General features: G+C 37.7%; 1 protein-coding gene across 11 annotated transcripts in view; it reads left to right on the top strand.

Annotated features, from left to right (window-relative positions):
* The window catches only part of dock7 (dedicator of cytokinesis 7), a 281,118-nt gene that overhangs the window by 84,347 nt on the left and 172,926 nt on the right, over window positions 1-23,845 (top strand). For all 11 annotated transcript variants that reach the window (XM_051932685.1, XM_051932692.1, XM_051932691.1 and 8 more), the window contains exons 8-14: window positions 3,005-3,071; window positions 5,163-5,312; window positions 10,241-10,321; window positions 14,213-14,378; window positions 14,530-14,672; window positions 14,932-15,025; window positions 18,496-18,658. In XM_051932685.1, coding sequence (XP_051788645.1) covers window positions 3,005-3,071; window positions 5,163-5,312; window positions 10,241-10,321; window positions 14,213-14,378; window positions 14,530-14,672; window positions 14,932-15,025; window positions 18,496-18,658 — 864 coding nt within the window. The remainder of the gene's footprint in view (window positions 1-3,004; window positions 3,072-5,162; window positions 5,313-10,240; window positions 10,322-14,212; window positions 14,379-14,529; window positions 14,673-14,931; window positions 15,026-18,495; window positions 18,659-23,845) is intronic.

Genomic DNA, 23,845 nt, shown 5'->3' with positions numbered 1-23,845 from the left:
TTTGTTCTTAAACGACATTTTTAAAGCAAAAGTGATTGGTCAGTAACAATATGCTGATCTTGTATGATGACCTAGTTAGTCTCTCGATCAGTGTTGTTTTATTTTCAGAAATCAGGAGTGGTCTCCCCTACACTTTCTTGTGTACTCAGATATAGGGATGGATATTTGAGGAGTAAACCGCAAGACAATGATTATATTTTTATATTATGTACATTAAAGAGCCATCAACAGCAAATCAATCAAATTAATAATATATTAATAATAATAGATATATGATTATTATAAAAGAAACTCTGCAGCTACATAAATAATAAAAAAAAAATTGAGTATGTGTTCAATTAAAGTACCACTTCCGGTTGATGGATTTGGCCCAAAAGTTAATACAAATCTATAATTTTTGTGTAACAACCACATGCCAAATTTAATCCATCTATCTCATTGTGTTTTTGAGTTATCGTGTTTATACACACAGAGACACAATTTCAAAAAATGGTATTTTCAGACACTGGGTGGAGTCTAAAATGTCAAGATTCATCAAAATGTCGAGGTCGAGTTTTTTCACGATTACTATACTTTCTCTATACTTCTTATACGAGAAAGAAAAAACGATTTCTCATGTGCGAAGTTGCAGGTGAATTACTGACAGCAAAAATGCAGGCACCTGAGAAATAAACTGAAACATTACTCATTTATGGTTTGTCCATACAGTAAAGCTTTTTGTTGACCAGCACATTCTGATTTCAAGCGTTTGAATTACATCTTGATATAGAACAAGCACAAAGAAAGGCGGCACGTAAATCGCTTTATATTTCACCTGATTTACGCGCCTGTATTCAGCTTGCTTTGTCACCGCAAATGCTGTGTGAATAACAGCCCTCCATCACCAGCCGCCGTTCACTGGATGAATATATGCGGGCAGCTCGTGGTAGATGACTTTCTGTTGTAGAGTTAAAAGTTGCAAGGGTTAAAGACTAAAATCAAGAATATTCATTCAAAAAAGAAAAATATTTTTAGTAAATTATTATTTTATTTCAGTTAGTCTTTCCATCTACTTTAATAGGTTTTGTTTAGTTTTAGGTTTTCATTTTGGTTTTGTTATTTTTTAATAATAGTTTCAGTTTCGATTTTAGTTTTTGTTATAAAATCCTTGATTGTGACATTCTTTTAAGTTAATAAAGTTATTGTAATAATCATAATCTGCATGTCTTTTTTTCCATATGAACAACTGTAAACCTACTTTTGCCCATCCCTGAATGTAATGTAAAAAATACATATGATGTTTATTTTCCATTATTTTAACTCTATTATTCAATTTGAAAGTAACTTGTATGATATTCAGTATTGATTTAATGACAAAACCTTTTTTTTTTTTTACAAATTATCTGCTAGTTATTTCTGCCACTGATTTCCAATGCCTTTCTCTGTGGCTTGTGGTCAATTTTTCTTTTCCCACCTAAACACTAAATGGTACTTTCTGATTTCAAGCTTGTCAATTATAATGTAGTTTTGCACATTCTGTTAAAGAACTAGAGAAGAATTAAAGACTACTGCTACTTCTTTTCTGAGACTTACAAGGCATGAAGTTCAAAATTGTAAAACAACCTGACACTGGGTTAACTCTGGAAGTTGTCGACTATTTTTCACATTTTGGACCACAGAAGAGAAGGTACATCGCAGTATCAACTATGCTAGATCCTTCTTTAGGAAAGTGCAGTTTAGTGGCCTCAAGTAGGAAAACAAGCAAATGCTTTCTGAAGCCATCTGTACCACTGTTCTTCAGTATGGTGCTGAGGCCTAGGTTGCCTATTTTTCTAACCAAATTTATAGAGATTCCATCACCACCACCCCATGAATTCCAGAGTCCTCACTGAGTTAAAGACTTTCAGAATTGAAGCCATGATCCTGCAGTAATAAGTGCACTGGATCAGCCACTGCACCAGAATACCCAGGACCTGTCTTCCATGAACAGAGAACACAAGGTGGCCAGAGAAAACAGTTTATAGACACCTCCTCATAGCCATCTTATTAACAAATAGCCGAAAGACTTTAGACATAGGGTGTGCTCTGTGGCAATGTGTGTTCTTCAAGCGGTGCTCCAGTTTCATGTGGTGTTTCTTTATAATGAGGTGGATAAAAGACAAGAAGAAGAGGAGGAAATGCAGATTTGCAGAAGCTCCTACAATTATTGTCCCTTACTAGGCTTGGATATTTCTCAAGTGAAGTGTGTTGTTGATAATTCATTAAAATATCACAAATCATTAATAAGAAAAATGATTTGTGTTGGTTTAATTTTTTTAATTTCATTGGAAGGTGAAATGTATTTTTTAACATGCAAAGAGAAAAGTGTTGCTGATGTTTCAATATATTCATTTTCTTTTTTAACTTGCACTGTACTGTGTTGGAACATTTTTACTATTTATTGTCATCAATATCTAGTGTCAGTCAGTCGGTCATTATCCAACCCGCTATATCCTAACACAGGGTCACGGGGGGTCTGCTGGAGCCAATCCCAGCCAACCCAGAGCACATGGCAGGAAACAAATGCCCGGGCAGGGCACCAGCCCATCGCAGGGCACACACCAAGCACACACATAAGGGACAATTTAGGATCGCCAGTACACCTAACCGGCATGTCTTTGGACTATGGGAGGAAACCCACGCAGACACAGGGAGAACATGCAAACTCCACGCAGGGAGGACCCAGGAAGCAAACCCAGGTCTCCTTACTGCGAGGCAGCAGCGCTACCCACTGTGCCACCGTGCCGCCCAATATTTTTTTATATTATAAAAATGTACTACTGTAGTTCACTAAGATGGAGTTGGCCTACTGCGGTGGGTTGGCACCCTGCCTGGGATTTGTTCCTGCCTTGTGCCCTGTGTTGGCTGGGATTGGCTCCAGCGGACCCCCGTGACCCTGTGTTCGGATTCAGCGGGTTGGAAAATGGATGGATGGATGGAGTTGGCCTAATTACATTTATCTTAAGCACCCTTTTTTCTTTTCAAGGTTTGAGATTGAAATTGAACCCATTTTTGCAAACCTAGCCTTATATGATGTTAAAGAAAAGAAAAAGGTAAGTTGTTTGCATCTTGCTTCTTTTATCAGCAGTCCCAGATTTTTTTTAGTAGACAATACTGTTTATTTATCACATGTTAAAAATATTTTAATGTCAACCATTGCAAAATGTAATAAAAAAACAGTATTATTTGTTATTAGTATTCCTTTAGCCATACATTACATATATCTTGAGGTGTAGTTTTACGGCTCAGAGGCTAAGGATCTGTGCTGGTATCCAGAAGGTTGCTGGTTCGAATCCCCGTTACTGCCAACAGAGATCCTACTCTACTGGGCCCTTGAGCAAGACCCTTAACCTGTAATTGCTCCAGGGGCGCTGTACAATGGCTGAACCTGTGCTCTGACCCCAAGGGGTATGCGAAAACTACCAAATTCCTAATACAAGAAATTGTATAAGGCGAAATAAAGAACAAAAAAAATCATGGCAGGAATATGTGAGAACAGGTAGGAACATTCCAACACTTTAAATGTTAAAAATTCCTATGGGTGTGGAATAGGGATAATAATGAGCAGCCATTGTTTGATTATCTTAAGATTGCCTAGTTTAAACTATTATCATATTGATTTACTACTTTGTATTGCACAACCTGCTGTAGACGTACTTTGAAACATGCATTTGAATAGACATATGAACAGCAGAATTGATATCTTCAATAAAAATGGTACATACTAAGTTTGAGAGACCTTTGAGGAAAAGGGTCACCAATGTTTACTGCCTGCTGTTTAATACTGTGCTGTAGTAGAAAAACATTGTATCTTGTATCTACAATGCATTACAACTTGAATACTTATGTACATGGGATTTCTCAATTGTTTTTATTTTTAATAAATTTGCAAAAATCTCAAGTAAACTTTTTTCACGTTGTCATTATGGGGTGTTGTGTGTAGAATTCTGAGGAAAAAAATGAATTTAATCCATTTTGGAATAAGGCTGTAACATAACAAAATGTGGAAAAAGTGGTGCGCTGTGAATACTTTCCGGATGCACTGTATGTTAAATTTCATTGTAAGCAAATGGGGATTAATAGATATTGTGATAGAAATTGTTATCAAAGAGGATGCCAGGTGTTACTTTAAAATAAGTTATTTTGTGAGAACACATTGACATAATATTTCGCAAAGAGAGCTTTATTGTAGTTAGTAGTAGTACTTCTGAGTTATTTACTCAATCTTTATGATATTTTACAAGTACAGTGGAACCTCGGTTCACAACCATAATTTGTTCCAAACCTCTGGTCGTGAACCGAAGCAATTTCCCCCATAGGATTGTATGTAAATACAATTAATCTGTTCCAGACCGTACGAACTGTATGTAAATTATTTTTTTAGAGATTTTTATGCACAAATATAGTTAATTACTCCATAGAATGCACAGTGTAATAGTAAACTAATGTAAAAACATTGAATAACACTGACACAAACACCCAGGCTCCCTGCTCAGCTGCACGAGCAGGCTCGCTCGCTCTCAGCTGCACGTGCCCTCTCTCTCTCTCGCTCTCAGCTGCACGTGCCCTCTCTCTCTCTCGCTCAGCAGCACGTGCCCGCTCTCTCTCTCTCTAACATTGCAGCAGTTTGCGCTATAGCCTTGCAACCAATCGCTGTATAAACACTTTCTTTTAATGAGTTTTAAGCACGGGGGAAAAAAGGAACATTTGAACAAATCCAAACTTTTGTAAGACCTTTTTTGACTGTATATAAAGCAGTGATAGAGCCCACATTTATGTATATAAAGCAGTGATAGATCCCACGTTTACTTGTACTTTTGATACTTAAGTATACTTAGAATCAGGTAGTTGAAAAGTTGTACTTGAGTAGTTTTGACAGGGGCAACTTTTACTTGAGTCACTTTCCAGAAACGTATCCATACTTTTTTACTCAAGTATGGCTTTTAGGGACTTCATTCAAGACTGTTGGTAGCAGTAATAGTAGTATTGGTAGTAATTGTCACGTGCATATCATTTTTACTTGCATATCTGCTCAACATGTTGAACGTCAAACACATACCATGATAAATAAGAGTGTATGATAATGATGGGTAAAAATGTCTTATTATTTTTATCTACATTGTATTATTTGTATTTGTTTTTAGATTTCAGAAAACTTCTTCTTTGACTTAAACTCTGAGCAAATGAAATCAGTGCTACGACCACATGTTCAGTCAGCTGCAATTTCAACACTGGCCCGGTCAGCAATCTTTTCCATCACGTACCCCTCTCAAGATGTTTTCTTGGTCATAAAGGTAATAGCTAAACAACCTCCTAAATGTTTCTTAGCTTGCATGCGTTTTATTACAACTAAGAATTGTTTTTGAGTTATGTTTTTATTGCTTTTATTCTTCAACATAAATGGTTTGTTATCCAGGTTGCCTATTTTTACAATAATAGCTTATTTAAAAATGATTTTGATGGTAGCTTTAATTCATCACCTTTGAGTCCAGATCAGTCCATGATCAAGTAGCCAATTACAGAAATGTAGTTTGTAGTTAAGATCAATGGTATACCTGGTTTAAGAGAATAGGTGCTGTACCTCATAGTCTTCATGTCAACCACTGAATTCCACTTTTTTCCTTTCAGGTAAGAATTGCTTTTAAATACTAACGTAGTAGGGAGAGATTAACTTGATCCACCAGGTTTTAGTCAAGGTGTAGTTTACAGATATCATTTGTGACTTCTCCATTTTAAGTACTTAATTCTTTCTGTTCCTACATTAACATTCGCCTCTGTGGAACTGGGTTTGTTGCACTTACTTCTGTGATCATGAAAATGCCCATTCCTCACTTACTATACTTTACAGATGAATTCTCCCTAGACGTTTACACAGCTAATTGGTTTGTTATGCTTAGCACAACTCTGTACTTTTTATTAGAAAATTTTTGTCTTGACAAACAAACTGTGATTGCATTCACTACACTTTTGGCACGCAGACTTATTTTACTAAACTGGAAGAATCCTAACTCTCCTCTTTTAAGTCGGTAGGAAACCGATGTTTTATACTACAGTACTTGAATTTGGAAAAAATCAAATATTCAATTAGAGGATCTGTACAGAATTTTTTCAAAACCTGGCAGGATCTAATCAATAATATCTTAGAATAAGCTCTTAATGCACCGACGAAGTATTTATCTCCACATTTCTTTTTCTTCTCCATTTATCTCTATTGCTCTATTAAACTCATCAATTTAAGTATGTCTACAAGCCTTATGTTTTACTCTGTTGGTCATGCTCTCTCTCTCAGAGGTGGGGGGTGACTTGTTTTCAATCCTATCTTTTGTAAAAATTGATCTATTTGTATGGAATGATTACAATAAAATTAATAAAATTAAAAAAAAAACACGAAAAGAAAATTTTTGTCTTGGGTTAAAATGCCATTGAGCCATCTGTTTTTTGTAGATCTACAGAACATGAAAATTCATTATTCTCTGTGATCCTGCTTATTCTGCTTTATACTGAGATGTTAATAGCAGACCCCAAGTACCTGTGCTCCTTAAGACTGTGTTCTGTCCCCCCTATTCTTTTTTCTTTGTATATATCTGTTAACCTCTCAACACAGGTATGTTAAAATGTTCAGACCGTGCTCATGAAATGACAATAAACGATGTATTTCCTAGAAGTAGCCACAGAAATGACAAAGTAGTATTAATGTATGGATTGCTGATATAACTGTCAAACATAAAGGAAAGGGTGAAATGTATATGCTTAAGTAAAGTTGCTGGGCAGGTTATAGATGACTCTTCTTTAAAGCATACTGATATCATTCACTACAGTCTGACCTAAGTGTAGCAATTAGAGTGGAATGGTTATGGCACTTAACTTTAAAACCATTAGCTGTAAGATTACCTGACCAAATCCTCTACATACTGTAAACATGATTCCTCACATACAGATTTAAAAATCTTTGAGTCTATTTGCCCAGCTATCCACTCTCAGTCTCCATTCTTGTTCTGAAAGGTGCCCTTTTCTTGCAGGAGACAGAACTTTAAAGCTTTCCCAGGCTCCCATTTTACTCCTGAGGCTGGCTGTTTGTGAATTATTTAGGTTAACATTGTGTTATAATGCCTGTCTTGGGCAATGAATAATAATGTAAGATGACTGCTTCTTTCTTACACATTTACTGAATGCTTTTACTTCTGATGGTTTTTTTCTCCAATATTTCGGGGCACCTGATTCTTTGTATATACTGCAGAGTTAGGTTCTATGAGAGTGTAGGTGATTCTGGTTCTAATATTGCAGCCTCCACCTAGTGCTGGGCGGTATGACCAAAATTCTATATCACAGTATTTTTCAAAATTATACTGGTTTCAGGCTATTCAATGGTATTTTTTTCCCATGCATGAATGGATGTTAACCACATTTTCCACTGCAATTGCTGCAGTAGACTGGCTAAGAATGACCTATTCCACTGTCATGAGAATTGTACATTGTACTAAAAAAATTTTAATGTGTACACAAGTATTAATACAGGTTTGCATGGCCCCATAACGTGATAGTTTTCAAGGGGGTGACATTAATGAAGAGAAGGAATCACATTGCATGACAGTTGCAGTCAAAATATAGAACCTTTTTATTGAAAAAATTTTGCAAACAACTTAAAAGTATAATTTTAACAACATACAGTGGTGTGAAAAACTATTTGCCCCCTTCCTGATTTCTTATTCTTTTGCATGTTTGTCACACAAAATGTTTCTGATCATCAAACACATTTAACCATTAGTCAAATATAACACAAGTAAACACAAAATGCAGTTTTTCAATGATGGTGTTTATTATTTAGGGAGAAAAAAAATCCAAACCTACATGGCCCTGTGTGAAAAAGTAATTGCCCCCTGAACCTAATAACTGGTTGGGCCACCCTTAGCAGCAATAACTGCAATCAAGCGTTTGCGATAACTTGCAATGAGTCTTTTACAGCGCTCTGGAGGAATTTTGGCCCACTCATCTTTGCAAAATTGTTGTAATTCAGCTTTATTTGAGGGTTTTCTAGCATGAACCGCCTTTTTAAGGTCATGCCATAGCATCTCAATTGGATTCAGGTCAGGACTTTGACTAGGCCACTCCAAAGTCTTCATTTTGTTTTTCTTCAGCCATTCAGAGGTGGATTTGCTGGTGTGTTTTGGGTCATTGTCCTGTTGCAGCACCCAAGATCGCTTCAGCTTGAGTTGACGAACAGATGGCCGGACATTCTCCTTCAGGATTTTTTGGTAGACAGTAGAATTCATGGTTCCATCTATCACAGCAAGCCTTCCAGGTCCTGAAGCAGCAAAACAACCCCAGACCATCACACTACCACCACCATATTTTACTGTTGGTATGATGTTCTTTTTCTGAAATGCTGTGTTCCTTTTACGCCAGATGTAACGGGACATTTGCCTTCCAAAAAGTTCAACTTTTGACTCATCAGTCCACAAGGTATTTTCCCAAAAGTCTTGGCAATCATTGAGATGTTTCTTAGCAAAATTGAGACGAGCCCTAATGTTCTTTTTGCTTAACAGTGGTTTGCGTCTTGGAAATCTGCCATGCAGGCCGTTTTTGCCCAGTCTCTTTCTTATGGTGGAGTCGTGAACACTGACCTTAATTGAGGCAAGTGAGGCCTGCAGTTCTTTAGACGTTGTCCTGGGGTCTTTTGTGACCTCTCAGATAAGTCGTCTCTGCGCTCTTGGGGTAATTTTGGTCGGCCGGCCACTCCTGGGAAGGTTCACCACTGTTCCATGTTTTTGCCATTTGTGGATAATGGCTCTCACTGTGGTTCGCTGGAGTCCCAAAGCTTTAGAAATGGCTTTATAACCTTTACCAGACTGATAGATCTCAATTACTTCTGTTCTCATTTGTTCCTGAATTTCTTTGGATCTTGGCATGATGTCTAGCTTTTCAGGTGCTTTTGGTCTACTTCTCTGTGTCAGGCAGCTCCTATTTAAGTGATTTCTTGATTGAAACAGGTGTGGCAGTAATCAGGCCTGGGGGTGGCTACGGAAATTGAACTCAAGTGTGATACACCACAGTTAGGTTATTTTTTAACAAGGGGGCAATTACTTTTTCACACAGGGCCATGTAGGTTTGGATTTTTTTTCTCCCTAAATAATAAAAACCATCATTTAAAAACTGCATTTTGTGTTTACTTGTGTTATATTTGACTAATGGTTAAATGTGTTTGATGATCAGAAACATTTTGTGTGACAAACATACAAAAGAATAAGAAATCAGGAAGGGGGCAAATAGTTTTTCACACCACTGTATTTTCAACCATCCAACAAGGCATTTAGACTTGTCCAAAGTTGTATTGCACTGAACATGTCTTAGAAAAGGAATAAAGAGTAAATATTTTTTTGTAAACCAACTACACTTTCTGTTAATGTCCACTGACTTGTTAGCTATATGGATTGTAATTGGTTCTATCGATCCACCGCTTGCTTTTTTTGTCGTAGGCAGTAGCCCTAGCAAATGCGTCTACAAGTGACGTCTAACTTGAATGTCCTCAGTTTTTCAGTTTTACCTGAGGACGTGGAGGATGCCAATCTTACTTCCATACATTCATGGTACACCAAAGCATGTTTGCAGCTAAGGTAGTGCAGTAAATTGCTCATGTTGTCACCTCTGGCGACAACTTTAGCTCAACAGCGTTTGCAGTAAATAGTTATTTGGTCCGTATCCGAACTTTTAAAACCAAAGTATCTCCAGACAACAGACACGGCTCCTTTTTTCAGGAAAAGTTCTTCTGTGTCATCATGTTGAACTTTATCGTCTGCTACAGCTTCAGTTTCGGAATGTTCTGTGTCCATTTTCACCACTCAATACCTCCACTAATGCATGTACTTCGTTGCATGCGCATTTAGCGGTGTAGCAGTGAAAAAGGTCCCCGCTTAAATAGTTTCCCAGTGCACCATGTTCCAAACGTTGTTAAGGCTATTTCAGCCGGTATTGCGGTATAAAAAAATTCCATATCATAACAAAAATAAAAAACGTTTTTCGGTATGAACCGGTATACCTCCCAGCACTACCTCCACCTATAATTAAGGAATTCAAATAAATAACAAAGAGCTTCACTCTAAAAGGCATCAAGGACCACTGTTATTAGTCTACATTATAAAAGTAGCATTTACCTGTTAACTATTTTCAATTGCATCATAACTTTTTACAGATAAAATCTGATAATAACTGTTTGGTTTTTCTACAGTTAGAGAAAGTACTACAACAAGGAGACATCGGAGAGTGTGCAGAGCCGTATATGGTGTTCAAAGAATCTGATGCAGCCAAAGTAAGTTTTAAATTCTTTTCACATTCTTCCCTGTCCACCTCTATTTCAGTGTTAAATTGTATGGCATACTGCGGTGGGTTGGCACCCTGCCCAGGATTGGTTCCCTGCCTTGTGCCCTGTGTTGGCTGGGATTGGCTCCAGCAGACCCCCGTGACCCTGTGTTCGGATTCAGCGGGTTGGAAAATGGATGGATGGATGGATTGTATGACATATAAGCAATTCTTGTCCAGTTACCCCATGATGAATTAGAATTGTTTGCTATAAACATCACATTTAGAATTTATTGACATTTTAAGTGGATGCATTTTAACTCAGAGTTAAGCTTCTTTTTCATTGGCACTTTGGAGTTCGTTGTAATTTTTTTGCAGCCTACGTAAACTTTACCTCCAGTACCTGAGAGAAGTCTTTAAAAGTCTATAAAGGGATAGATTACAGGACAACTTCTAGCACATGGATGATAATTCTCTTTACTGAAGTAGAACAGATTTCCTGTTTTTGTCTAAGCATGTCACTTTTTAGTATATTCAGGGTGAGCCAAAATTGTCATTGCGCGAGGTAGAGGCAGTCGAGTGGTTTGGGGTGGCTTACGCCTCCTGAGGTATTCCATTATAGATTTTGAGCTGTGTTTCGGATCATTATCTTGTTGTAGAACCCATTCTCTTTTTAACTTCCGCTTTTTACAGATGGTTTGGTGTTTGCTTCCAGAATTTTTTGTTATTTGAATCCATTCTTCCCTCTACTAATGATGTGTTCCCCGTGCCACTGGTTGCCACATAAGCCCAAAGCCTGATTGATCCACCACTATGCTTCATAGTTGGAAACGTGTTCTTTTCCTGGAATTCGGACCCTTTTTTCTCCAATCATACCTTTGCACATTGTGGCCAAAATCTTCTATTTTGACTTCATCAGTCCACAGGACAGAATGCATGAGGTTTATTTAGATATTTATCATGAATTTTGTGGCTTGGATGCAGGAAAGATTTTCTTCTGCTGACTCTACCATGAAGGTCATATTTGTTCAGGTGTCTCTGCACGGTAGAACAGAGTACCACTACTCCAGTGTCTGCTAAATCTTCCTGAAAGTCTTTTGCAGTCAAATACGGTTATTATTTGCCTTTCTACCAATCCAACAAGCAGTTCTTCCAGAACATTTTCTTGCTCTTCCAGACCTCAACTTAACCTCCACTGTTCCTGTTGACTGCTTATTAATGTTAATGTTAAAATGTTAATTTCTTAATAATATTACAACCTGAGGAAACCATCCATCCATTATCCAACCTGCTATATCCAAACTACAGGGTCACGGGGGTCTGCCGGAGCCAGTCCCAGCCAACACAGGGTGCAATTCAGGAAACAAACCCCAGGCAAGGCGCCAGCCCACCGCAGGGCACACGCGCACACACAAACAGCAAGCACACACTAGGAACAATTTAGAACCGCCAATGCACCAAACCTACATGTCTTTGGACTGTGGGAGGAAACCGGAGTACCCGGAGGAAACCCACACAGACACGGGGAGAACATGCAAACTCCACACAGGGACGACCCGGGAAGTGAACCCGGCTCTCCTAACAGTGAGGCGGCAGCACTACCCACTGCGGCACCGTGCCACCCCCTGAGGGAACTTCTACCTGTAAACACTTCATCTTCTTGAAGCCTTCTCCTGCTTTGTGAGCATCAATTATTTTATTTTTCAGAGTGCTAGGTAGCTGCTTAGATGAGCCCATGGCTGCTGATTGTTGGGACAAGGTTTGAGGAATCAGAGAATTTATACAGCTTTGCAATTTGCATCACCTGAGGTTTCCTAACGATGACTGTGGACAAGCGATAGTCCTAACAAGCTAATGAATGTCTGAGACATCGGTAAAAGTTACCTGAGACCTCAAATATCTTGGGGTGTCAAAGCTTTTGCATGGTGCTCCTTTCCTTTTTTCAAAACAAAAACAATACACTAGTCTTGCATAAAATGCTAAAATGAAATATGTCATCTTTAACTTTATGCCTTTTGGTGATTAGCTCATCTTCTGCTCACTTAACTATTCACAGTAACAGATATTTTAAGCAAGGGTGCCTAACCTTTTGCATGCTACTATATTTTAGAGCTTTGTTGCTTATTGCTGATCGATGCTTATTGCTGTCTACTGTACTTAAGTGTCTCCTTGTCCTCTACATGAACACAACGTCAGAAAGTTAAATAGACTTATTTCAGCATACAGCAACAAAGTGGTTTGTTTAGTAAAGTACACACTGTTCCCCTTAACTGAACATCACAAAAACAATATACATCCATCAAAATGAACATGGTGGTATTAATATCCAACACAGGCGTTAAAAAATAACTTTCACAAGATTTTCACTAGCTTTTAGAGGCTGTGTATGGTTTAGTCCAGATAATCCATCCATCATCCAACCCGCTATATCCTAACTATCGGGTCACGGGGTCTGCTGGAGCCAATCCCAGCCAACACAGGGTGTGCAAGGCAGGAAATAAACCCTGGGCACGGCGCCAGCCCATCACAGTCCAGATATTCCAAAATTTGCAATTGCAAGTTTTATTCTTCAACCTTAATGTTAGACATAAACCGTATGATGAAACTTATTTCATTCCTTTTGTTGCTCTATTGTAAACATAAAGAACATTCAATATTCCTCTTGCACTCAGATATGCCCAGTTAAAGAAATCTTTTGTGAGGTAGCTTTGTTATTTTAAGCCTCTTGTTATTATGGTTTCTATATGTGCACTTTGCAGAGAGCTTAATTTTCCAGTTTTTATTTATACACTTTGCTTTAGATTGTGAATGTGAATATCCCCTTGGGGATCTATCTATCTATCTATCTATCTATCTATCTATCTATCTATCTATCTATCTATCTATCTATCTATCTATCTATCTATCTATCTATCTATCTATCTATCATATAGTGCCTTTATCTATCTATCTATCTATCTATCTATCTATCTATCTATCTATCTATCTATCTATCTATCTATCTATCTATCTATCTATCTATCTATCTATCTATCATATACATCTGTCTAATTGATAGATAGATATATCTATCTATCAATTAGACAGATATATATGAAAGGCACTATATAATAGAATCTATCTATCTAGTTTGAAACTATTGAACCTGCCAGCACTAAGAAGTTACGTGTATCAATTGTGTGAATGTATGTTATTGGAATGTAAAAGATCTCGGTTTACTTTATCACTTGCATGTGGGCTGATGTGTCTGAAACGTTTCTTGGCCAGTTGAAGCACTGTGATAGACTGTGCTAATCTACTTTATTAAACGTGGTCCCCCCTACAAGTAGAGTGATTTGAGTAGTGAGAAAATAGGTATACAAATGTAAAGAATTATTATTAAACATGAATTTTTTAACATGTTAACTTACAAACATTTAACCTTCTTTGCTATTAAAGCTAATCTGTTAATGTATAACTTAAAAATATACTGTAAATTCATATTTTGATTACTGAAATGATAGAATAGATTGAGCTTTCAAGAAGTATATTCTAAGTGTTTACTTTGCGAAACAGTTGGAATTAAAGTATCTTCTTTAGTGTTTTGGGTATAAATTATTCCTGATTGGCTTCCTACTTGTGCCCAGTGTTGCTGTGATATAAGCCATGGCTCCTTATGTCCTCAACTAGGTAGGTGAGGTACAAAATGGATGGATGGACTTACAAAATAAGAAAACATTAACATTGTTTTAACTGCACAAGTGGTTTAAGTAACTTACTCAGGTTAACACAGTGAGTCATACGAGCTGAAATCAAGCTTATATTGGAAATAAGTGCTTACCTAGCAGTCTGATTGAGGTTGTACTTTAATTGATCAAAATTGTGATTTGTTTTTTATTTTGTGCTATTTTTTGTTTCAAAGAATAAAGAGAAACTGGAAAAGCTGAGGAGTCAATCTGAGCAATTCTGTCAACGGCTGGGTAGATATCGGATGCCATTTGCTTGGACTGCTATTCACCTCATGAATATTGTCAACAGTGCTGGAAGCTTGGAAAGGGACACCACAGATCTAGAAATAGGTGTACCAGGTAGTTCTTTCCTTCCATCCTTCATTTATTAAAAATCTTGATATTTGCTGTAAATTAAGAACACAAAAATATAGTGGTATCAAAGTAGTAAAGTTTTTCCTTTTGGGGGTCTATATATATATTTAGTACTTTCCAATGATGTCTCATGCAGAACGGAAAGGCTCATGGTCAGAGAGGAGAAACTCGAGTATTGTGGGACGGCGCTCTCTTGAGAGAACTACCAGTGGAGATGAATCCTGTAATTTATCTAGCTTTAGACCTGCCACACTAACTGTTACCAACTTCTTTAAACAGGTAATAATTATAGGTTGATTTTTAAAATGTGTTGCAGTATTAATTTAAAGTTTAGTCTGAAGACCTTTATTTCTATGACAGAGCTGCAAATTCTACTTTATGTGTAAGCGTTGGATTGTATTCTTTTTGGGAAAAATTTTGGAAAAGAATTTCTATGCCTGTTTAGTCATTTTTGCATTTACTGGAAACACCCCAGAAATAATATACAACTTGTATGTAAAAGATGCCCATTTAACATTTTGGTCTCTTTTGTTCTTAGGAAGGAGATCGCCTCAGTGATGAAGACCTGTATAAATTTTTGGCTGACATGCGAAGGCCTTCTTCTGTTTTAAGAAGACTTAGACCAATTACAGGTTCACCACTATTGTTCTAATAGTTCTATTAATTCAGTCATATTTTTTACATTTATTTTTTTCCTTGCCTGGACCTCTCATTTATTAACTAAGACTAATATGATGTTAGGTAAATAATAGGCTGTGTTGAGTACAAGTCAAGGGAGGCTGTTCATAAGCTGCATTTGAGAGACCTTATCTGGACTGTTGTTTGTAATTTTGATGTCCATATTAGAAAAAAGATATAACAGCACTAGAGTATTCATAGAAAAGTGATTAGTCTGATTCTAGGACTGTGGGGTGCAAGCTGTGATAAAAGGCTGAAGGGGACACAGACAGATGATGACTTGGGTTAAATTTTTAATTTTTAATGTTTGGAAATATTCTTTCACACAGAACAGCATATACATGGGATGGTTGTAGTACTAGCATGCCTGATAGTTGTACTTTAGGGATCGTCACATTTCGAATTGGCAATATTTTAAAAAATTTACTTGAATAATGATTGACCATTTGTGTTAGGTTAAGTGACATGTTGTCAATAAATGTCATGTTGCAAATGTTCAGTTACATTCTTCAGTCTTTTAAATGACTGACTATGAAAGTAGGTCTCTACCATACCTTTAAATATATATGTTACCGGCAATGTGTAAAAACTGGCATTCTATAGAATACCTAGGCAATGTATACAATGCCCGAAATAGGACGTCAAAGTATGAAATACATCGCATTTCATACATTTCCTAGGGATTCTATACAATACCTAAACGGCAAACTGGCAGAGTGTAGAATAAGCTTATTCTCGCCAGAACATTTCGTCAGTGGCGCCTGGATCTTTGTTCGTCTGTGTGGAAGCACGTGTGCTTGCTGTGCCGCAGCAGAGACTGTTCCATATATTGTGGTGGGTGAAGTACCGCTACAGAAGCTGACCCATATTGTGCTGTGTGAAGATGGGAGAAGAGAATGTAGTGTACGGGCAAGAATCACAACATGCTGACATGCGACAACGGTTCTACAAAGAACTATCCCAAATGCGAGCCAACGCTGCTAAAAATTGTGTTGTTCTAACGGAAGCCACTTATGAGAAGTTAGTGAATGATGTAACAAAGGCTAAAACGACTACTAAGAAGGAACCACGGGACTATTGGCTGCTAGAAATGCTACGATGTGATGATGGTAGAGAACAAAAGCAAGTTGATTTATCCTGTTAAAGAAGGCATCAGTGCTATCCAGTTTTACGTCAGAGATTCTGAATTATTTGACGTACTTCACGACGCTCATTTGGCAATTGGCCATGGAGGACGAGACAGAATGTTGAAAGAGCTTGCACCCAAATACAAGAACATTACCCGTCATGACATTGAACTGTGTATTCACCTGTACTTTATTTTGTGTTTCTTTCTTTATCATATACGTCTTTTCAATAAAAGCCTTTTCATGACTCTCTTTTAATACTTTACCTAAATAGCATTTGTCATTCTATATAATGCCTAGGTATTACATACAATGCCTAGGGAAAGTATATAATTAAAATAATGTGGATATTTCATACTTTGCCCAAAAATGCTATGAATTCTATATATTGCCTAGGCATTCTATACAATGCCTGCTTTTCATACATTGCCGGTAACATTTGTTTTTATATATACAGTTAGGTCCATAAATATTTGAACAGAGACAACTTTTTTCTAATTTTGGCTCTGCACATTACCACAATGAATTTTAAATGAAACAACTCAGATGCAGTTGAAGTGCAGACTTTCAGCTTTAATTCAGTGGGGTGAACAAAACGATTGCATAAAAATGTGAGGCAACTAAAGCATTTTTTTAACACAATCCCTTCATTTCAGGGGCTCAAAAGTAATTGGACAAATTAAATAACTGGAAATAAAATGTTCATTTCTAATACTTGGTTGAAAACCCTTTGCTGGCAATGACAGCCTGAAGTCTTGAACTCATGGACATCACCAGATGTTGGGTTTCCTCCTTTTTAATGCTCTGCCAGGCCTTTACTGCAGCGGCTTTCAGTTGCTGTTTGTTTGTGGGCCTTTCTGTCCGAAGTTTAGTTTTCAACAAGTGAAATGCCTGTTCAGTTGGGTTAAGATCAGGTGACTGACTTGGCCATTCAAGAATTTAATAAACTCCTGGGTTGCTTTGGCTGTATGTTTTGGGTCATTGTTCATCTGTATCATGAAACACCACCCAATCAATTTGACTGCTGTATTTAGCTGGATTTGAGCAGACAGTATGTCTCTGAACACCTCAGAATTCATTCGGCTGCTTCTGTCCTGTGTTACATCATCAATAAACACTAGTGTCCCAGTGCCACTGGCAGCCATGCACGCCCAAGCCATCACACTGCCTCCACCATGTTTTACACATGATGTGGTATGCTTTGGATAATGAGCTGTTCCACGCCTTCTCCATACTTTTTTCTTGCCATCATTCTGGTAGAGGTTGATCTTGGTTTCATCTGTCCAAAGAATGTTTTTCCAGAACTGATGTTCTTTAGCAAAGTCCAATCTAGCCTTTCTATTCTTGAGGCTTATGAGTGGCTTGCACCTTGCAGTGCACCCTCTGTATTTACTTTCATGTAGTCTTCTATTTATGGTAGACTTGGATATCGATACGCCCGCCTACCCCCTGGAGAGTGTTGTTCACTTGGTGGGCTGTTGTGAAGGGGTTTCTCTTCACCATGGAAATGATTCTGCGATCATCCACCACTGTTGTCTTCCGTGGATGTCCAGGTCTTTTTGCGTTGCCGAGTTCACCAGTGCTTGCTTTCTTTCTCAGGATGTACCAAACTGTAGATTTTGCCACTTGTAATATTGTAGCAATTTCTCAGATGGGTTTTTTCTGTTTTCGCAGCTTAAGGATGGCTTCTTTCACCTGCATGGAGAGCTCCTTTGACCGCATGTTGTCTGTTCACAGCAAAATCTTCCACATGCAAGCACCACATCTCAAATCAACTCCAGGCCTTTTATCTGCTTAATTGATAATAACATAACGACGGACTTGACCACACCTGCCCATGAAATAGCCTTTGAGTCAATTGTCCAATTACTTTTGAGCCCCTGAAATGAAGGGATTGTGTTAAAAAATGCTTTAGTTGCCTCACATTTTTATGCAATCGTTTTGTTCACCCCACTGAATTAAAGCTGAAAGTCTGCACTTCAATTGCATCTGAGTTGTTTCATTTAAAATTCATTGTGGTAATGTACAGAACCGAAATTAGAAAAAAGTTGTCTCTGTCCATATATTTATGGACCTAACTGTGTATGTGTATGTGTATGTGTGTGTGTATATATATATATATGTATATATATATATATATATATATATATATATATATATATAAAGCATTCATATTTGTATACTTGCAAACATTAATTCATTGCTTTTAATATTTAATATATTTTAATTTAAATATTATTTTATTGTACTTTCCTAGTTTTATTCAAATATGAACATTTGGTTTTCTTTCAATACAGCTCAGTTAAAAATTGACATTTCTCCAGCACCTGAAAACCCACACTACTGCCTGACACCAGAGCTGCTGCAAGTAAAACCATATCCAGATAGCAGGGTCAGGCCAACCAAAGAGATACTAGAATTTCCTGCAAGGGATGTTTATGTGCCTAACACTACATACAGGTGAGCCATCGTTTTGTTTTCAAAAATAAGCCCATATCTGTGTGTATTAAAGCTTCCATAATAAATGGGGTTAAAAACTCTCTTGACACACACAGGTCAGTGCATCACACCCTGTTGATATCACACTCAGTTAATGTGCAAATTTTTCATATTATTTCACAGTCGGTAAATTTTAGGTCTGTGAAAATGGAAGAATATTGATGCATGAATTCAGGCAGTATAATAAAGGGCATGGGGTTGGCTGTTGTGCTTTTTCTAAGATGGATTCTTTGTGAATGCATTGTGTGGAGACCTCCTGTAATTTGACTATAGGTAGTTAGCTGCTGATTTATAGTGGCTTCTGTATTTGCTCATACTGTAACACTTCATGTCTATTATAAAATAATAGAACAGATATGTATATTTGTTAAACTCTGCTTTCTTAACAATAAACATTTCACTAATATATCAGTAATGGTTTTTCCACATGTCATGCAAGACCTATTTAGACTACAAGGGAATTAGTCACGTTAACAGGATTGTTTGTGGTGTTTCTTTTTGTTTAAATCATGGCTTCAGAATCTCAAGGGACTTTGCTACTCTGGCCAGCTAAAATCTTTGTACACTTGAATAAGTTTAATTTCCTTTTAAGGAGAGTGTTGTCTTCAATTTTTTCAATAAAAATAAACTGAATACCATACTGTTTTTAAGCCCAGCATGGTGGCATATATTGGTTAGAACTGCTGCTTCTCAGATCTGTCACTGTCTGTCTGTAGTTTGCGTGTAGTCGACCCCTTTTTTATTTTTCTCTTTCTTGGTTTAACAGATACTCTGGCTTACCTCCCACATGTTAAAGATGAATGTCTTAGATCAGGGGTTCTCAATCACGGGTCCTGGAGGGCCACAGTGGCTGCAGGTTTCTGCTCCAACCCAATTGATTAATAAGAAGCACTTAGTGCTCAAGTATCACTTCTGCTTCACTTTACTGGTCTCGCTTGTTAAGATTTGGAACCCTGATTGCTTATTTTAGTCTTAAACAGCTGTTTTCTCAGTTTTTAATTGCTCCTTATTAGTAATGACATGCAAACAACAAAAGAGACCAGCATTTCTCCATTTAGCTTGTTACCATTTACCTCTGTGTGTATTTATCATGCACTATTGGGTTTAATTAAATACTTGGAAGGAAAGTGAAGAGAAAAAAGTGAAGGACTGAGAATTACTCCTCCATTTTAGCCTTCAAATCATTTGGATGAAATCCTTAGAAAGGGGATGAAGATCCAGCATCTGAGAATGACCTGACATAGCAGAGTTAAAGCAGTGATAAGCCATGAAATTAAATTATTGGCAAGAATTGCTTTCTCATTAAGTAACCGGGTTAGAATAAAAACCTGTGTCCCTCCAGGACTGTGATTGAGGACCCCTGTCTTAGATGAATTGAATTAAATTAAATTTTTTAAATTGGTCCAGTGCATGTGTGAATGGATCCTGCAATAGATCAGCACTACATCTAAGGTCTGCTATGTGTTGTGTGTGATGTTGCCATGATGGGCTTTATTCCCAAGTAGATGAAGCTAGTTTGAGATTATTTGTTGTTTAGACAGTTGGAAGTTGGCCCAGACGATATACCAGTGGAGACATGGAGGTGTTTAAGTGAGATGGCAGCAGAGTTTCTGTCTAGATTGTTTAACAAAATCTTGAAAAGTGAGAAGATTCCTGAGGAGTACCAATTTTTAAGAATAATGCAAATATTCAGGGCTGCAGTAACCACAAGGGTATAAAGTTGATCAACCACACCATGAAGATATGAGAAAGAGTAATTGATGCTAGGCTGAGAGGAGAGGTGGCGATCTGTGAGCAGTATTATGGTTTCATGCCAGGAAAGAGTACTACAGATGAGATGTTTGCTTTAAGAGTGGTGATGGAGAAGTACAGAGAAAGTCAGAAGGAATTGCGTTGGGTGTTTGTGGACTTAGAGAATGCGTATGACAGGGTGCCAAGAGAGGAGTTATGGTACTGTATCAGGAAATCGGGAGTAGCAGAAAAGTATGTAAGGGTGGCGCAGAATATGTATGAGGACAGTGTGACTGGGGTGAGATATGCCGTAGGAATTAGAGCCTGGTTCAAGATAAGAGTGAGATTAGATCAAGGATCGGCTCTGAGCCCTTTCCTGTTTGCAGTGGTAATGGACAGGTTGACAGATGAATTTGGACTGTGATGTTCGCCAGTGACATTGTGATCTGTTGTGAGAGTACACGGCAGGTTGAGATAAACCTGGAGAGGTGGAGGTATGCACTGGAGAGAAGGGGAATGAGAGTCATTAGGATTAAGTTGGACTACATGTGGATAAATGAGATGGAAAGTGGTAGATGGGAGTGACTGCAAGGAGCAGCGGTGGTGAAGGGAGACTAATTTAAATACCTGGGTTTAACAGTCCAAAGCAATGGAGAGTGTGGCGGAGCAGTGAAGAAGAGAGTGTAGGTAGGGTGGACTGTGTGGAGAAGAGTGGCAGGAGTGATTTGTGGTAGAAGAGTACCTGCGATAGTAAAAAGGGGAAGGTCTTTAAAATGGTAGTGAGACTAGCTTTGTTGTATGGATTGGAGATGGTGGCACTGACAAAAAAGCAGAGTTGAAGATGCTATGGTTGTCGTTCAGAATAACAAGGGTAGACAGGATTAGGAATGAGTATGTTAGAGGGACAGCACAGATACGAAAGTTTAGTGACCAAGTGAGAGAATCTCGATTGAGATGGTTTGGGCACATGCAGAGGAGACATGAGGGGTACATTGGGAAAAGAAAGTTGAGGATGGAACTGCCAGGCAAGAGGAAAAGAGGAAGGTCAAAGATGAGGTTTATGGATGTGGTGAGAGAGAACATGAAGGCAGTCGATGTGGTAGAGAAAAGACAGGCATAGATGGAGGCGGATGATCCACTATGGTGATCCCTAAATGGGAGCAGCCGAAAGAAGATGATGATGTATTTGATATTCCAGAGTCTTGTCTAATGTAATATATTTTCTTGGACTGCATGACTAGACAGGATGTGCTCTTCAAATTTTTCTAGTTGACCCGAAGTGGCTGGGGAAAAAACCTTCTTGAACAGCATATTTTTTTTTGTTCATCCACAGGAATATTCACAATAGTCATAACCAGTGGGTCACTCATAAGTTTCAAGATAGCAGTTGGCTGTGGTTTTAAAGCCCCTGTGTCATACTAAAATAAAAAAAGGTATCAAGTTGAGAAAGTGACTGTGTAAAACACACCTTTTTTATGATTTTTCAAATTAGTAAATGAGTAGACAGTGAGTGGCTGATGACTTCAAAAACTACAACTATAGTTTAAAGTCAGATCTGTGATGGTGTGAATGAGTGTTTTTTTTCTTTCCATTATAGCAGAAAAGGTCTGAAACGTGTGGCCACTTGGAAGCTAGACTTACACAAGTAAAACATTCGAACACAACTCATGTTATGTTGTTCCAAATATTTTTTTCTAGTTTCTGGCCAGGATAATGTTATATTAAGCCAGACTTCTAGTGATTTATATTTCTAATGACAAGGATTTCTCATGTAAAAAGTACATAAAAGCCCAAATCTGCTTATCGCTCCTACCCACATAGGCTCAAAGTGTCTGAGTGCAACTTGTATGATGTTATATATTTTTATGTAATGTTTTCTAAATTCTGGAATTTTTACATTGTATATACTGTAGATACCCTTTTAGTGATTTATGGACTTTCAATTTTCTTTACCCTACTTTATATTCCTCCAGGAGTTTTCCTGTATTTTAACACTTTGAACATCCATCCATCCATTATCCAACCCGCTATATATCCTAACTACAGGGTCACGGGGGTCTGCTGGAGCCAATCCCAGCCAACACAGGGCGCAAGGCAGAAAACAAACCCCAGGCAGGGCGCCAGCCCACCTCAGGCACACACTAGGGACAATTTAGAATCGCCAATGCACCTGACCTGCATGTCTTTGGACTGTGGGAGGAAACCGGAGCACCCGGTGGAAACGGGGAGAACATGCAAACTCCATACAAGGAGGACCCGGGAAGCGAACTCTGGTCTCCTAACTGCGAGGCAGCAGCGCTACCACTACGCCACCGTGCCACCCCTTTTTATTCATTATTGTATTATTTTTTATATTTAATATTTTATCATTATTTTTATTATTATAATTTTCAGGTAAAACAGTAGTTGTTTTTAAAGCCTTCTGGGAATAATGTCTGTGCCGCCCGCCACTTTGAACATGACATCACAAATGGCAAATGTAAATCTGCCCACAGAGCACTTAACTCTTGAGCAGGTATCCAAAATTAAACCTCTGTCCTTCAGAACAAGTGCCAGTCATCTTAGGATAGATATTTTCCAAGAACTGCAGGTTAGGTGAATTGGCATTGTTGAATTGGCCCCAATTCAACAATGCCAATTCACATACCCTGCAGTTCTGGGAAAAAATATATATACTGTGTGTGTGTGTGTGTGTGTGTGTGTGTGTGTGCGCATGTGCGCTCACCCTGTGGTGGACTGGTAACTTATCCAGGTGTTATTCTTGCCTTGTGCCAGAGAAGTACAAGGATAGGCTCCAGCTACCCCTTGATCCAGCTCTGGATAAACCGATTAGGAAAATGGATGGATGGATAGTTTACAACAAGAATATGTATGCAGTGTAATAGTATCATTATTAATTGTGAAGTTATTGACAGTGAGTAGCTTTGTGTGTGACTGCATTAAAATTCTGAAAAAGATCACTTGTCTATTATCTGTCTCTTTGAATAATTCAAAATCATAAAAAATGCAAAGTTTTTATTTCAGAGGATTTCTTGTGTTTTAAAAGAAAAGCACAATGTCCACATTCATGTGTAACTATTTCAGAGTACAGACGATTAATCAAAGAAAAACACATCATTTAAGAGAGTATTACATATATAAATACAATTTAATGTATGTTCCTGGCAGAAAAAAACGCCATTCAAGTCTTTATACAAAATATATACAGTACTGTTGCCTTCTAGAGAATGATCTTGTCAAGTCAATATGACTTAATAATGAAAAATTACACTGGCTGTTTAAAACAAAAAAAAAAAACACACAAGGTTTTCATTTCAATGTCTTATATTGAGATCTTCTGTGATCTGACAAAAATTCAACCAGTAAATGACTCTCTTTTTCTGGTTAGAATATTAGATGTTCTTGGTAGTAAATCTT

The sequence above is a fragment of the Erpetoichthys calabaricus genome, chromosome 10 (assembly GCF_900747795.2).
Source record: "Erpetoichthys calabaricus chromosome 10, fErpCal1.3, whole genome shotgun sequence".
Lineage (NCBI taxonomy): Eukaryota > Metazoa > Chordata > Cladistia > Polypteriformes > Polypteridae > Erpetoichthys > Erpetoichthys calabaricus.
The sequence above is the reverse complement of the archived record's forward strand: the minus strand, read 5'-3'. Positions and strand labels throughout refer to the sequence as shown.